The sequence below is a fragment of the Aulostomus chinensis genome, chromosome 7 (assembly GCF_037954235.1).
Source record: "Aulostomus chinensis isolate RoL2024-O1b breed Wild chromosome 7, RoL_Achi_v1.0, whole genome shotgun sequence".
NCBI classification, from domain to species: Eukaryota; Metazoa; Chordata; class Actinopteri; order Syngnathiformes; family Aulostomidae; genus Aulostomus; species Aulostomus chinensis.
In genome coordinates, this window is record NC_141326.1 from 11,928,501 (window position 1) to 11,943,946 (window position 15,446).

Below are 15,446 nucleotides of genomic sequence, written 5' to 3' on the forward strand. Positions count from 1 at the left end.
AATGACATACATATTATAGTTACAGCAGTTTTATGAGGGTGTTACACACATACTTCCTACATAAGGAAATTACTGCCATGAGGTTTTACACATTATGCAAATTGCAGAGAAGATAATCATGATCATTATACCTGTAATGAACACATGAGCTGCTTTAATGTCTTATGACAGTAGTTATTAGAATCATTCTGCTCTTCTCGAAGACCTCACACAGATAGTACAGGAAGAAACTCTACAATCAGCCCATTGTGGGGATTTCTTTTAATTAGCAAGTGTGGAATGCATAGGTGGGCGGCCCAGTGGTGCTGTGGTCAGCACTGTGGCCTCACAGCAAGAAGGTTCTGGGTTCGAGTCCCGGCTTGAGCACGGGATCTTTCTGTGTGAGTCTCCATGTTCTCCCTGTTCCTGTGTGGGTTCTCTCTGGTACTCCAGCTTCCTCCCACAGTCCAAAGACATCAAGAGGGGACGAGGCTGATTGATACTCTAAATTGACTGTAGGTGTGACTGTGAGTGTGAATGGTTGTCTGTCTCTATGTGTTGGTCCTATGGGGGGGTTGAAAATGGATGAGTGGATGGATGGATGGGATGCACTGGTATATCAATGTTTCATCTCTGGATCCCAAATACAAATAGTTCATCAAACAATAACCCCTGATGATGCCATAGTTTGGACAGTGACCTGTGTGGCCTGCTGGACTCCTTCACCCCTTCAAGAACAGGAGGACAGAGCCACATCTTCCCAACAGGGTTTATCCTCATTTTGTCTCCCTTCCCGTTCAGCCCCAGCCTCGAGCCTGCTGTACCAAAGTGTCTCTGTTACATCTCATCGAATATATCTTCTCAGGCCGCAGAGAGCCCTCCAATATAAACAGTCCTCTGAGAACTGTGCCAGAACACCAGGTCAAATGTTACACTGCTGCTAGTGGGAATACACTGGCCTCAATCCACCAATATTTCCCAATCCCTGGTTTACCATAACTGTCCTCACCTGTGCCTACACAGTAATAAACCTCGCTCACACAAGCCAGTGCTTCAGTTTTGCTCTTTTAAGAGCAGAATAACTTCAGTTCATGTTTTTCCATATGCCATTTGCTGCAGTCAGATGCATCGCTGTTGCTTCTCTGCAAGATATATTAATGCAATATATGCTGCTCGTTTGCTCTAAACTGTTCACAACAGGAAATAATGCAGTGACTATTGGCATGCTTTTACAACCCCAGGCTGGTTGTCTGCTGCCTGGATCTTAATGCTATGCAATGGTTAGCTGCAGCATTATATATCATTTACAAATACGAGGGTTGGGTTTTGTCGGGAGCAGAAATAAATCCATCTACCAATCTATCACAGTATTCTTGAAAAACACCTTATACTTTGTGTCATTAAACGTATCATACAAGTAATAATCTTTGTGGAATAAACTGGTTCTCTCAAGCATTTCCTAATCACAGACAAGTAGATTTGGTTGCCTCTTTAAAGTCAACCAAGATGAATCTGCCAGGTGACTAATATGATGGGGGGGGGGTGTATATTTGTTTGTGAAATGTCAAAAACAAATTTAAAAAGATGTTCAGAAAAATACTGATCAAAGACAGGTTTCTTTGACTTCCAAAGTCAGTTCCTTTCTCAGTTTGATAATTTCATTTTGGTTGGATATTTACAACTTTGAGTCAAAAACCTTCTCTCAGGGCTGGATTAGTTATGACTACCACCACTCTGGTTACTGTCAGAAACAGGCTGTTTAGACTCCAACATCCTCTCCAAAAAGCCCACCCTTTTGCGACAGGGTACTAAGTCTGTGTATCCGAAACATCCAGTTTTCTTAACGTTGACTCAAGAAAGATGCAGGGGCATTTACAAGAACCATGAAGCCCCCTGTGATGCGTTAAGAGGCATCACATGTGAGCTGCAGAGCAAGCCAGCCCACGACAAAATGACTGTTTTCTCACAGCATAAGTTTGTCTGTTGGTCAGCAGAGCTGAAACCTAAATATATTTCCGCAAGAACTAAAAAATAATGTTTCATAATTCTGCCTCTTTAGTGTTTGTTTTTTTTTTTTCTTTTCTAAGAGTCAGTTGTTCAGAAAGCTCATGTGTCATCGCTTGGCTCGCCCCTGTCGTGGCTCTCTTCCAGTGAATCATATTCAGTTTTACCTGCAGTGGTACAGAGCAACATGATCCAAATTATTCTTCACAGTAGTTTTACAGTAAATGGACCTGAGAAAATGTGGCCGTGATTCACATCTGTATGTGAAACCAGTCCGCTCTGTTTGTTCCTGTCTGTCTGAGGGTCCCTCAGTGCCTGATGTATCTACCCACACCTCGTCTGGTTCTTGTACATACCAGAGTTTAACGCTCCAGCAAGCTTGTGTGAGGTTTAAGGTGTTTACTGGTGTATTTCGTGGGTTGGAAAGATGGCAAATATCAAACAAGGCACCAGCATCATTTTTCTTTTATTGCGTTGAGTTGTCCATTTTTCCTTTGCACGATGTTTCTGAATCAGGGAATTTCTTCCAGTTTGACTGAAGAGAAAAGATTCTGGTGGTTACTGGGAATGAAACACATGGCAGAAGTTACTGAGGATGGATCGGATAACTCTTTAAAATGAAATTACTTTGTGGTGTCCACAGTATGGCCAATACAGTGAGTTAAAAAGAAATCTCCTTTTTACTTTCCCTGCTGAAAATCCTGCTCCCACCTAGGAATGGACTCTGTGGGGCAGTTGCAGGTTCCTCTTGTCACGAGTGATGAGTCAGTCTTCATGTGGGTGAAATATGTCATATATAATGAACATTTAGCATCTTCTCCCACATTCTTTTCACTGAAGGAATAAATCTTGAAATGCGAACAAAAGTGAAAAATAGTTCATGTATCTTCCCTGTGACTCAGATCTGCTCCAACACCTCACTGGCCCTTCCTCGGCCCATTATACTTTACCATGTATTGCTTAAATCTGCCGGATAGTTTTTGAATAATCCTGCTAATAGACAGACAGATGGCATCAGAGTGGCATACTGGCTATTTGCTATATTATCAGCATCAGTTACACAGGGATTGTCTCTCTATCACCCATGTATGCAGAACCTACTGACAAGAATAGAAAAATCATTGTAACGTTATCTCATGATGTCCAGTGTAAACAAATAGCTTGGCTGATCTTGTCGATGCTCCTGTATTTGATCATATTTTTATCTCCTGTAGTGTCTGTGTAGTATTCATACAATATCCCTTCAGGGAAATGTGCGCCTGCGGTAATCAATAGTGAGTTTTCTATGACCTGATGATGCCATGTTGTAGTAGTCTCTCTCCTCTGTCTCTTTTACTTGGTTTCAACCTGCTGGGGGAGTCCCCAGCTAGGGAGGGGGCGGGAGGGTGCACAGAAATAGCAGTCTCCTCTTACAAGGATCATATCTGATGCAGGATGTCACTTTCCAGAGTTTCCCACTGTCGTCCCACTGCACCACATTGCCTGCCAACACGCGCACACACACACACACACACACACACACACACACACACACACACACACACACACACACACACAACCTCATCCTCTGCAGCCTTTTTACTTACAGAGAAATATGAAACATAAGATCTGTCTGTCTGTCTGTCTCTCTCTCTCTCTGTCACACACCAACACCTACACACACACACACACACACAAAATGAAGGGAAAGCATCTTATGGATATTAGCAGAGCCAGAGACAGACAGCCAATTGAGCTTTTAATAGAGCAGGCTTCTTCTTCAGTGTGGATAAATAATACAGCAGTCAGCAAATCTGGATCTAATAGATGATATTGACCTTTGGGGGTGAGAAAGAGAGTGAGCGACGGGCCAACCAAATCGGAAGTGGAGAGGGAGAGAGAGAGAGAGGGTTGGAGTAGCTGAGTAGCTGAGAGACTTCGCAAGTGCATTGCGACACGGAGGAATACACACAAGCGTCAATAAAAGCGGACAAAGCATCTTAATCAGAGTGCGACAAGGCTGTGATCAATCTCAGGAATGATGATGTAGCAGTGAGTCACAGGGCTGTGGTGGCCCTGACCTCAGCTGCACTGCAGATAGAGCAGAGAGGCGGGCCGGGTAGTGCTGGCCTTCATTCTCTGCTTCGATTTGCTTTTTTTGTCTGAACACACACACACACACGCACACGCGCACACGCACGCACACACACACATATGCACCGTATGCTATCTTACTCTCCAAATAAAGACATTCATCAACATATTGCTTTCACTATTTTCTTACCCTCAACCCAGCAAGTAAGTACCTATCCCCAATAACTGCCCTAACCTGAGCCTGAATTCAGTTCTAACCCAAAAATCAAGCGTTAACCCTTAAACTCCCTTTTAAAGGGTTTTTAGAAAGTGAGGACTGAACAAAATGTGCCACGTAAGATGCTTTAAAACTTGAAAAAAAAATGTGTACAGCAGGCATAATGGATTTTGTAGCTCCCAGTCCAAACCCAGTCAGACCTAACCTTAACCTTTACCTAAGTCAGTTCCCACATGAACCCTAAACCATCAGGACCAGCCTTTAGTCCCCATGAGGACTCATAAGCCCTGCAAAGGTTGGTGTTTATACCAGAAAAGGTCTCCAATAGGTAAAAAAAAAACACACACACACACACACACATACAGGTACACACAGATTCACAATTCCAGTATCCAGTTCAAGAAGATTTCTTTACATTATACATTGATTTTTTTTCTGATTCTCATCCAAGCTGCCCTCTGATTCTTCACCTCCAGTGTCCCTCGAGGGCTGCACAAGTCATGATAACTTGAATACATTCTTTCAAATCAATAGCACTTTCAAGGCCAAGAAGTCTTTATTACATGCCCACGTTCATGAACAAGCCAGATGAAAACAAGCACGGTGAGGACATAAAAGTGCAGCGTAACAAATAAGAATTTAAAAAAAAAAAAAACGAGCCCTCAAGTTTGGAGGTGGCCTTGAAGGGGATTTCTATGTGTAGAGTGACACCATGTGGATGAACCCTGATGCTTCAGGAGGGATGAAAGTCCTTTCTGCTTTGATTTCGATGCATTCGAATGTGTTATAAGTAATCCACCCCGTCAGAGAATGAACTCCTCTGTGATTTTCCTGTTATCGGTTTCATATCATCCTATTTTCCTGGGATGGCTGCAGAAAGCTGTTGGACCAAACTACACGGCATCGCCGATTCTCTCACATGTTGAAACTGGAGACACGATCGTATCAAAGGAGGGTCAGATCGGAGCCATCAGATACTCCTCCAACCTGCGTGGAGAGGAGCTGGAGACTCGGCTCCCAGACGCTCTAGTACTTTTCCAAGAGAGAAGTCAGCACTTTGGCGCAGGGACTTCTCTCTGTATCCAGGAAGTGACGGCGAGGACCTAACGGGGTCGAAACAACCCGAGGGAGGTCGTCACGTCTTTACAAAAGAAGTTGGGTGGAAGAGGAACGCCGTCATGTTCGCCACAGTCAGATAGACTCTTACCGGCGTTTATGGGATGGGTCCCTCAAAATAAGAGCGTGCAGCTCAGCTAGTTGGGAAAAGGCAGGCAAAATCTTGCAATTTACAGCAGCAGTAGCTGCATGTACGACATATATCTGGGAAGGGTCCATTCAAAGCGGCCCCTGTGGTTAGGCCAGATTCATCTATGAGGGAGCCCCAGGGCAAAACACAGCTGCATTATCATGTGATCATTATCTATAAATATTTAACAACATCCAATCTTTTTGCTTTCACACATCATAAACAAGCTTTCTCAATATCCAATCTGCCCAAATTATTAGCAGACCGCTGTTTGTTGATGAGCAGGTAGAGCTGTCAACCAGGCCTGCAAAAATCAATCACAGTTCAAGGGAAGAAATAAATGTCATCTACTCACAAATCTGTTGTCTGAGAGATACGGCTGGTTAGCTAGCTTAAGCTATGGAAGAGATGCCATAGTAGCCGGGTGGGCCAGTAGTCATGATGCTTTACAAGCCCCTGACCCACCTCCAGATATGGTCCGGGCAATCCACTCACAATCTGATTATGATGTATCCTGTCTACATTTTCACCTTGCAGTGATATGTTTCCTTATTCAGACGAAGTAAGATATTTATGTTAATTCAAGATTTAAGTGTTTTCTTTATAACATGTTTACAATTTTACTCTTTACATCCTGCAACATGCACGTAAATGGATTCACGTCTGCAGTGGATTTAGGCGCGAAGGCACCCTGGCGAGATACTTCTTTAATATGTCGCCTCTTACTTTGAATAAAGGATGAGTTTTTATTGTTTTAGTAGTCTCAATTAACAAAACATGCAAATATGGAAACTAAACCTATGAGATTTAATTTTTAAATATTTCTAAAAATTCTGTATGGTGCGATTTCTTTCTTTTATACGGTCATGATTAGGGCTGAGTAATACTGACAAAATCGTCAATAACAACCCTAACCCTAACCCTTTGCCCCGAAGCCTTGCTTTGCGCTCAGGCCCTGATTACAACATTTGACCAAACACCTCAATGTCAAAATTGTAACAATATTGTTGAGATATCTATTGGTGCTGTTGCAAAATTATAAACGCAATTTTGATAAATAATCCCAAGTTATGTGCATAAGATGGTTAATATTATTTAAGCTACAACTATCTGGTAGCGTCAGATAATTACATTACTGTATTTCTGCCTTTAAACCAAGGAAAAGACAACAACTGTGCCAAGTAACAATGTCTAAAATGTAAGACAAAATCATGGCTGTTACAAGATCAATATAATGTCCTCTAGCCCTAATTATGATACAACAAATCACAGCCTAAGATAGCAAAAACCAAAAAGAAAAAAAAGTGTAATATTTCATAAAGGGGTGATGTTGGGAAATAACGTCATTATTCGTCCACGAAAGGTATTTTATTTTGAAAACGTAAAGCGGAAGTACTCAGTTGCATTCTGCAGTTTTCTGTCTCCGTCTGTCCGTGTGAAGGAAGGTGGTCCTTGTCGAAAAACACGGTCCAGAAAAACAACCGACGGGGGAACTTTACATGATTTTGCACAGACCCCTCAGACTTTACCATCTTTAAAACAAACAGCTAAACTTAGGAACTGTCTCAACATGTTGCTAACATAAGAAGTGATGCATTTGACTTGTTTGTCCTCGAGAATAAAGTTTGGAAAAGTACGAGGTGAAAATGGAGAGCCCAGCTGAGCGAGAGTGGGGTGAGGAGGCTGGATTTGGCAAACTTGGGAGTCCTGCCCTGCTGCTAGCTAGCTAGTTAGCATGCTCAGACACTTCGCTAACTCCGAGAAGTAATAACGAGGTGAGAAGCTTTTATACTTGTAATATCAGGGTTGTCTGTCAATACTTTTAGACCATGTCCTTCTATTAACCCGTGTCGTCAAAGAAAAGTGACATTTATTCTTCCAAAAGAAAAAATACAGACATAAGAAAGGCCCAGCCATTTTTTTTAACTAAAACTTTGTGTACTCATAATTTTTTTTTATTTTGTAACGTTTTAAGCTTCGTCTGTGCTTTTAAATTAAGCTGTCAAAATTAAGAGTACACGGCATGTTTTGTTTTGTTCTGTTTGTTTTTTAAATACAACAATCCAGGCTATCAAGTACTGTAGATTTCTATAATGGGGAAAGAGTGAAAATCTGTAACAGAGCAGTTTTGTATTGTCTTGAAAGATTATCATTTTTGGGGGTTTCACAATGGTCTTACCACACATTATACAAGTACTATCTAATCCATCAGCTTGAAATCTGCCCCTGTCATGCCCTAGTGTCTAAGTGAGCCTAACGATTGTGTTCTGTATTTCAGAACTTCCCTCTTTGGTTCTCCGGCATGTCGTTCTCCAGGGGAGCTGTTTTATCTGTGGCGAGATCTGCTGCTCGCGTTGCGGCTTCCTCCGATGGATCGAATCAGAGTTGATGAAGTTACTTTCAGTAGAAGCTCTGCTTGAACCCTGAACTCCACTAAAGATTGTTTTAGCCTGAGACGGGATGCTCCTACTTCCTCCCCTCCCCTGATTGATCATCTCGTGCCTGAGCCTCCATACTAATTGTACGCATTGATTGTCTTGCCAACATTCAGTGCTGTGCGAGATGAGGCCCACATAGGATCTCAAGGACCATGAGGTACCTCCCGGCTTCAGACAGTAAGGCCTGGCTGAATGTGCAAGACCCTCAGGGACACGCCCCTAAACGTTCATCATAACAGCCAGTGACATTTTTGACGTTTGCTACATTGCAGTCATGGACTTTTCAGTCTTAAGGGAATGGATTGGGTATATTCATGAACTCTGATGCCTGGCGATTGGGACTCGAGTGATCGGTTTTATTCTACGACCCTCTGTCTAAGTCAGGGGTTCAGCCTGGATGTCGGTTGCCCCGAGTGTGTTGAATCAGCTGTTGCGGTGATGAGGCAGGGCTCCTGGTGGCCGGTGTGGCTGGCTGGGCAGCGGCCCAAGGTGATGTGATGGGGTGTAGGAACAGTAAGGTCCTCCCTGAGCCTCCAGGGGATGTTCAGTTGGACCTGGTCAAAAAGGTGAGTCTGAGAGAGGTCAGAGTGCGTCTTTGTTGGACTAAGTGTCCAAAATTACAAAGATATTTATATTGATATCAACATTGTAGAAGCTAATACTAGAATTTGGCTCTTTTGATAAATAAGGGAATAAACATTGACTTGATTGTTTAACTTTTGCTCATTTTAACAACAAATCATCAATTTATCTTGACAAAAACAATCAAATTACAGGTTATTTTCAGCCTCTAATTCATTAATGCCCCTATACGTAGAATCTTCGTGCATAGCTCAGACTGTCTTGACCTCCCTTGGTCTGATTACCATTAATACATTTTCAGTTTGTCCCAGTTTATTCTTTAACTTATTTAAATACTCAGTAAATTCTGAAAGATTTTTATATATAACCCCGAGTATACCCAGCTGCTCCACATTTTGTTTTTAATATTTAAATCCACATTTAACCCTTTCTTGATTTGTGCTTGACGGGATGATTTATTCATCTGTGTCTTGTTTTGGAATAATCTGTGCATGAGGAATTCTGTTACACTCTTGTATCATCTGGACCGGCTCCTGATGCACACGCGTATCCACGTGTGACAACGGTTACGTTTTCCGAGCTGCAGTTTATAAACACCGCTGGACTTTATCAGGTGAACACTGGGCTGAGAGTGTGCGGCAGTTGCAGGCATCAATTTTGGAGTGAAGACAGAACAAACTGCTGTTCCTGTAATTCACTCTCATGCTTAGTGAACTTACAGATCCAAAACTCTCTGTGAGGAATAAACTAGTCCAACAAATGTTTTCTCTGAATTACCCTTTGTTTGACCGGTAATTATTTTATACACTTGTTATACACACGAACACACTCGATGTGCTGGTTTGTGTGAATTATGAAATGATAACATTTTGATTTGAAAGATTTTATCGACCGAGTCAGACAAACATAGTGAAACGCTGTTAATACATTGACCCAGACAGAGGTGTGAATGATGACCAATCAGTTTTAACAACTTAATGAACTAAGCAATGAACCTGTTCTTGTATACTGAGAATAAATACCTCAATCATTTCTACATATTTTAGGATTTCATCTTGTTCTCTAGCATGTTCTCTCTATTTTTCAGGTTGATCCTCCTCAGCCCCCACAAACAGATGTCTACAAGCACTTCATTCGAGGGGATGGCACTGGAAGCAAGATGGGTGGGGGAGGTGACAAGGCCGGCTCCACCTCACCTTATCAGGCTCAGGTCCAAGCTGCCACTCCCACCGCCTCTGCTGCCCAAAACCTCAAGGACCCGTCCGAACTGTCAGACCCTCAGCGTAAGAAGGTGGCAAAATATCGAGCCAAGTTTGACCCTCGTGTTACAGCCAAGTACGACATCAAAGCTTTGATCGGCCGTGGGAGTTTTAGCCGGGTTGTTCGCGTGGAGCACAAGAGCACTCGGCAGCCATACGCCATCAAGATGATTGAAACTCGCTACAGGGAGGGGAGGGAGGTGTGTGAGTCAGAACTGTGTGTTCTACGCCGCGTTCGTCATACCAATATAATCCAGCTGATGGAAGTCTTTGAGACGGCGGAGCGCGTCTACATGGTGATGGAGCTAGCGACCGGTGGAGAGCTCTTTGATAGGATCATAGCTCGCGGCTCCTTTACAGAGCGAGACGCGACACGGGTTTTGCAGATGGTGCTGGACGGTGTCAAGTATCTCCACACGTTGGGGATCACACACCGAGACCTGAAGCCAGAGAATCTGCTGTACTACCACCCTGGAGCCGATTCCAAAATCATCATCACTGACTTTGGTTTGGCCAGTAGCAGGAAGAAGGGAGATGAATGTCTGATGAAGACCACCTGCGGCACGCCAGAGTACATCGCCCCTGAGATCCTTGTTAGGAAACCCTATACAAATGCTGTAGACATGTGGGCGCTGGGGGTGATATCATACATCCTGCTGAGCGGAACCATGCCCTTTGAGGACGACAACCGCATGAGGCTCTACCGGCAGATCCTCAAAGGGAAGTACAGCTTCTCTGGAGAGGTGAGGAGTTACATCTGTGACATACTTTCTCGCTCTCTTTCTCACACACACACACACACACACACACACACACACACACACACACTCTTACACCCTAGCAGAGTTAATCCATAATTGAAATAATTTCCTCATGCTGCAAGAGGCTTTGTAAATCAGTTACCAAGGGGTTCGGCTTCTGAGGTAACATGCCTCGATGCACGTTTTTCTCATAGTTTCTCAGTTTATATCAATTTGCATCACATTTACCTACCTTTACTTCAACTTTTGTCCTCTCTAACTCAATAACACCCCCCCCCCCCACATGCACAGACACACACACTAAGTGAAAGTATTTGTGTGCAGTAATTTATTCTCTACATGTATCTAGTTTGAGGAATGCTGAGTAGTCTGTTCCATTGTTTCTAAGTGTGGGATGTTTATGTTGCCAGTGAGCTTTACACAGGGGCCCTTGGTTAATGTTTGCCCCACATGGAGCCACTCCAGCACAAATAATAGCTGAGTAGTTTTGTAATATTTAATGAAAAGTGCTTGAATGATCTGAGTTTTCTGGGGAAGCGTCCAGATTTTAACTTTTAAAAAGTGCCTGACAAGTAAGATAAAGTCGAACACTTTCAAGGAGCCGGCATTTTAGCTCAGGTCTCTGCTTGGTATTCCAAAGATGTATTCCAAGGAATTGGTAAAGCAAGCTTTTTACTATAGCTGGCCACATTTCAAAACAAACAAAAATTCTCATGAGATGGAGCTTTCTTTATTTTCGGTCATCGCAAGTACAGACAATGACTCAGAATGACATTTCTGTTGGAATAACAAGAAGAGATGCCAAAGTGATTGCTTGTTTTAATGAAACTTGTACACCAGAGTTCTACCAGCAGTGTTTTTGTCTCTTGGGGACACTGAAGTCACTGAAAGTTAAAGCAGTTGGCCAAGTAACCTTCACATGCAATGGTTGATTTTGCAGTCAGAATATTGAAATGTAATCAAAATCTCAGCGTGGCTCCGTCGCTGTTAAGGACCACTTGTGGGTCTAAATTAAATGTTGTGGTGCTGTGGAGATATTCTTCTATACATCATGTTCAACAGACCTCAGAAAACATCTTTCTTTTCTTCAGATCCCCATGAGAATTAATAACATTCCAAGTCTGTCAGTTTGGGAAAAAAAGCTCTTTTTAGTGGGAACAATTTGACAGTGGCCAGTTGAGCCTCTGAGTTATAGGATAGTGTAGCAAGCAGCTCTACCCTTGTTTCACACTGGAACATTTTCAAAAATAGTTATTTCCATCACTCCATTAGACATAATTTCAAAGTTGCATTGATTTACATTGATATTTGTTTGTGTCACTGAATCTGTTTCCATTATGTACAATGATGTGTTTTTGCCCCTGGCTTTATGACGCTGCAGATATAATGACGTCTGACAGTTTTATGGGCTGTCTAGTACATTTCTTCATGTGCAGTCACCACTGGCCATTTCATGGAGCACATTTTTACCCACTTGTGTGATTCAGTACAACAGCTTTGCCTTATGATTACGATAGCAGTTTTAAATGTTTAGAATATTTTTGCCACCACCTCTTACTTTCCATTTTCATAAAAACATCAGAATATTGGAAAAACTCCAGTACAACAACCCAACAGGTTTACTTGGTGAAGCAGCCAGAAAGTCAGCAGTTTGAGAACCTTGTTGTGGGGGCCATTTTTGATAAGAGGATTAAACTCCACCCTCAAACCAACCTTCCAGTCTCAGTCATTCCTCGCTGTGTTTCCAGTTATTAAATTCATGGCATCCTGTCTTTTGTCAGAAGCAATACAAGTACTCTTATAATCATGTCAGAGAAGCCTGTGACCTTTTTGAAGTCCTGAGTGTTAGTTTAAGAAGATCCAATCAAGCGAGGTGGAGCAGACTTGCTGCAGGGACAAGTGTCTTTACAGCTGTGATCAGTAATGCTCAGTGGCACAAGAACTAGTCAAAGGCCAACCATTGTTGTAGGTGGGAGTGAGATATATATATATACAGTATATATATATATATATATATATATATATTTAGGAGGACATCAAGTGTAATGGATGCAGAGAAAGAGATGCAGCATCCGTCTTCACCAGCTATCAAAAGACAGTTTTACACTTTACACGAGTCTTTAGAAGCATTCAAGTGTTCTTTTGAAGAAAAAAAAAAAAGTGCAGTCATATCATGGGTTACACTGCCAACACTCAAAAGACCAAGATGACACATTATCATACTCTAGGAAAGCCTAAAGGCCTAACATGGTCATCTTCTCGTGAGCTCAAAGTACAACCTTGATCCTATTACCGGTACTTCTACTCTGCTGCCCTCTTGTGCCCTCCAGTGGTGCTGCTGGGGGGCTGATAGGAAGTGAAGTGAACTGTGGAGGAACAGTCCTTTTTAAATATACTCTATGTAGGAGTTATTTTCATCACAGAATGATCTCTAAATATTTTTTGTATGACTAACAAGCCAATTATCAAGGTAGGTACATATTTCTGATGATATTCTTCACCCCAACCATCTTGATAGAATTGTCTCTTTCATGTTTCATGGATTAAGACCAGTAATCTTCATGCTTCACAAATATGTTGGTGCTAGAATTTCTCGTTTAATTATGGTCTTGTCTTCTCTATCCAGCCTTGGCCCAGCGTGTCCAACCTTGCCAAAGACTTTGTGGAGCGGATTCTAACGGTGGATCCTAGCGAGCGACTGACAGCTGGCCAGGCTCTCAAGCACCCCTGGATTGTCAGTATGGCTGCCGCTTCCTCCATGAAGAACCTACAACGCTGTATATCTCAGAACCTGCTGAAACGGGCTTCATCTCGCTGCCACAGCACCAAGTCGGCTCAGTCCACCCGCTCTAGCCGCTCCACCAAGTCGAACAAGGCCCGACGTGTGCGAGAGAAGGAGCTGCGCGAGTTGAACCGCCGCTACCAGCAGCAGTATAATGGCTGAGAGGAGGCCAGCAACTGTAGCGTACCTTAGACTGTTGGGGAAATAGCACTAGCATGACTGGCACCATTTGAAGTTGCTGCCAGTGTTAGAAGCCATGAAGGGCTTTTAAGGCGGGACTTGTCAAAAGCCATGGCAACTAGAATGAGTAGAACGGAAAAAGTAACTGCTGCCCAGTATGACTAAGAACAAGTCCGAGACGATCCCTAACCTATAAGGACAACGTTTTCTTCTGATGAGCACAGACTGTAAAACTTTACTGAAGTGATGACATCATCTCTCCATCCATCCCTTCACTTTTTCTTTGGCAGGATGGGGTCTTCCACTCATTTCCTTTTGTTCTTTCAATCCCTGTGTCTCTACATATTTATTTATTATTGTTGACATGATTATTAGTCTCCATTCAAGTGGTCACTGGATAATGACCTTCCACGAGGATCTGTTGAACAGAGTTCTGGGTACTGAAGTTTCTCACTCATTCCTGGTTGAAAATTGCTGTGAATTTAATGTTGTACTAATTGTACAGACTTTGTCTTAAGATGTGTGCGATGGAAACACACTGCGACATCACCACACCCTTGAAGGCCAAAATGAAGGCGTGTTCAAGTCTAAGCTCATCTAATCTTGCCATAATTGCTCTCTTAGTACTGTTCTAAAGCTGCCAAAAGATTGTGAAGCTGGTTTTTGTCAGTGTTTTAATCTGAAATGTACTAGACAATAAGCCACACCACCCTGCTCCCATGGATTTGCGTCAGGTACTAAATTTTAGTTGCTATGAGCCCTCCTTGTTACACTCCGGTACTATAATTCGATAGCCTGCACAGGGTTATGCAGGTGTTTACAGAGTGGTCTCCTCTGGTGGTCAGTGAATGAAAGGAAACGTGGTGGTTGTGGATATTGAGCCGCCGGTTGCACTAGTGTTTACTCAACACAAATGCAACTGCCGCAAAATTTGGACAGCATCGCTAATATCTTAATGCTTATGGAAAAAAACAAAACAAGTAACGTGTCTAAATATTTACACCCACCTGTTGCTCTGTAGCTGACTGAACCAATCAAAGAGACTGAGGAGCATTGTTTACATACCTGACCTGACCATTTAGTGGTCCAAAGCACTTAAGAGGTGGAACATGATTTATTAAACTGAAACTGCAAGTTACTGAAGAGCTTAAAGGGATAGTTCACCCAAAACCAGAAATTCTGTCTTTTTTTTTTTCTCACCCTTTTGCTGATGGTGGGTGCGGTACTTTTCTTTTTTTCTTTTTTTTTTTAGTTAACAAAACACTGCAGGAGTGCCATAGAAAAATTTTGAAATAATCTCCTAAACATTGAAGATGATAGGGACTGAAATATATAATAAAATGATGCCATGTTCCCCGAGCCTCTGTTCAGCTAACCTCTACAACCCATAGTGGTCTGGTTAGGGTTCAGCCATGAAATATTCTGTTTGTCCTATCTTTATGCACTTATCGTAAATTAATGTTAGGGTTTTGTTGATTTAACACACTCGTAGAGCAGTAAACAGCTGTTTCTCAATGTTCCCACTGTAACATTCAGCCTGAAGCGCTAGAATACATTTCTGTTAGAGAACCACATTCATACATATATATATATATATATATATATATATATATATATATATATATATATTTTTATATATATTTTTATATATATTTTTATATATATTTATATATATATTTTTATATTTATATATATATTATATTTATATATATATACATACACACACACATACAGTTTTCAAATTTAGTTTTCCTCAACGTGTCCCCTTTATATCTTCCTCTTCACAGAGGAAAGTATAGATGAAGAACTCGAACAGAGGCTATCTGAGGCCGGTTTCAGTACAGAAATTAAGCCGTCCTTAATGTGTGACACACTAAAGATAGAAGATGTAGCGGTGAATCAAATGTCCGTCATGATTTCAGGAG

General features: G+C 42.1%; 1 protein-coding gene across 1 annotated transcript; it reads left to right on the forward strand.

The window, feature by feature from the left end:
• Positions 1 to 6,939: 6,939 nt before the first annotated feature.
• On the forward strand, positions 6,940 to 14,767 carry pskh1 (protein serine kinase H1). Its single transcript, XM_086208447.1, has 4 exons — positions 6,940 to 7,294; positions 7,798 to 8,523; positions 9,627 to 10,541; positions 13,186 to 14,767. Exons 2-4 carry the CDS (start codon positions 8,455 to 8,457, stop codon positions 13,501 to 13,503), a joined length of 1,302 nt encoding a protein of 433 aa, XP_086064573.1. The 5' UTR covers positions 6,940 to 7,294; positions 7,798 to 8,454; the 3' UTR covers positions 13,504 to 14,767.
• Positions 14,768 to 15,446: the final 679 nt, after the last annotated feature.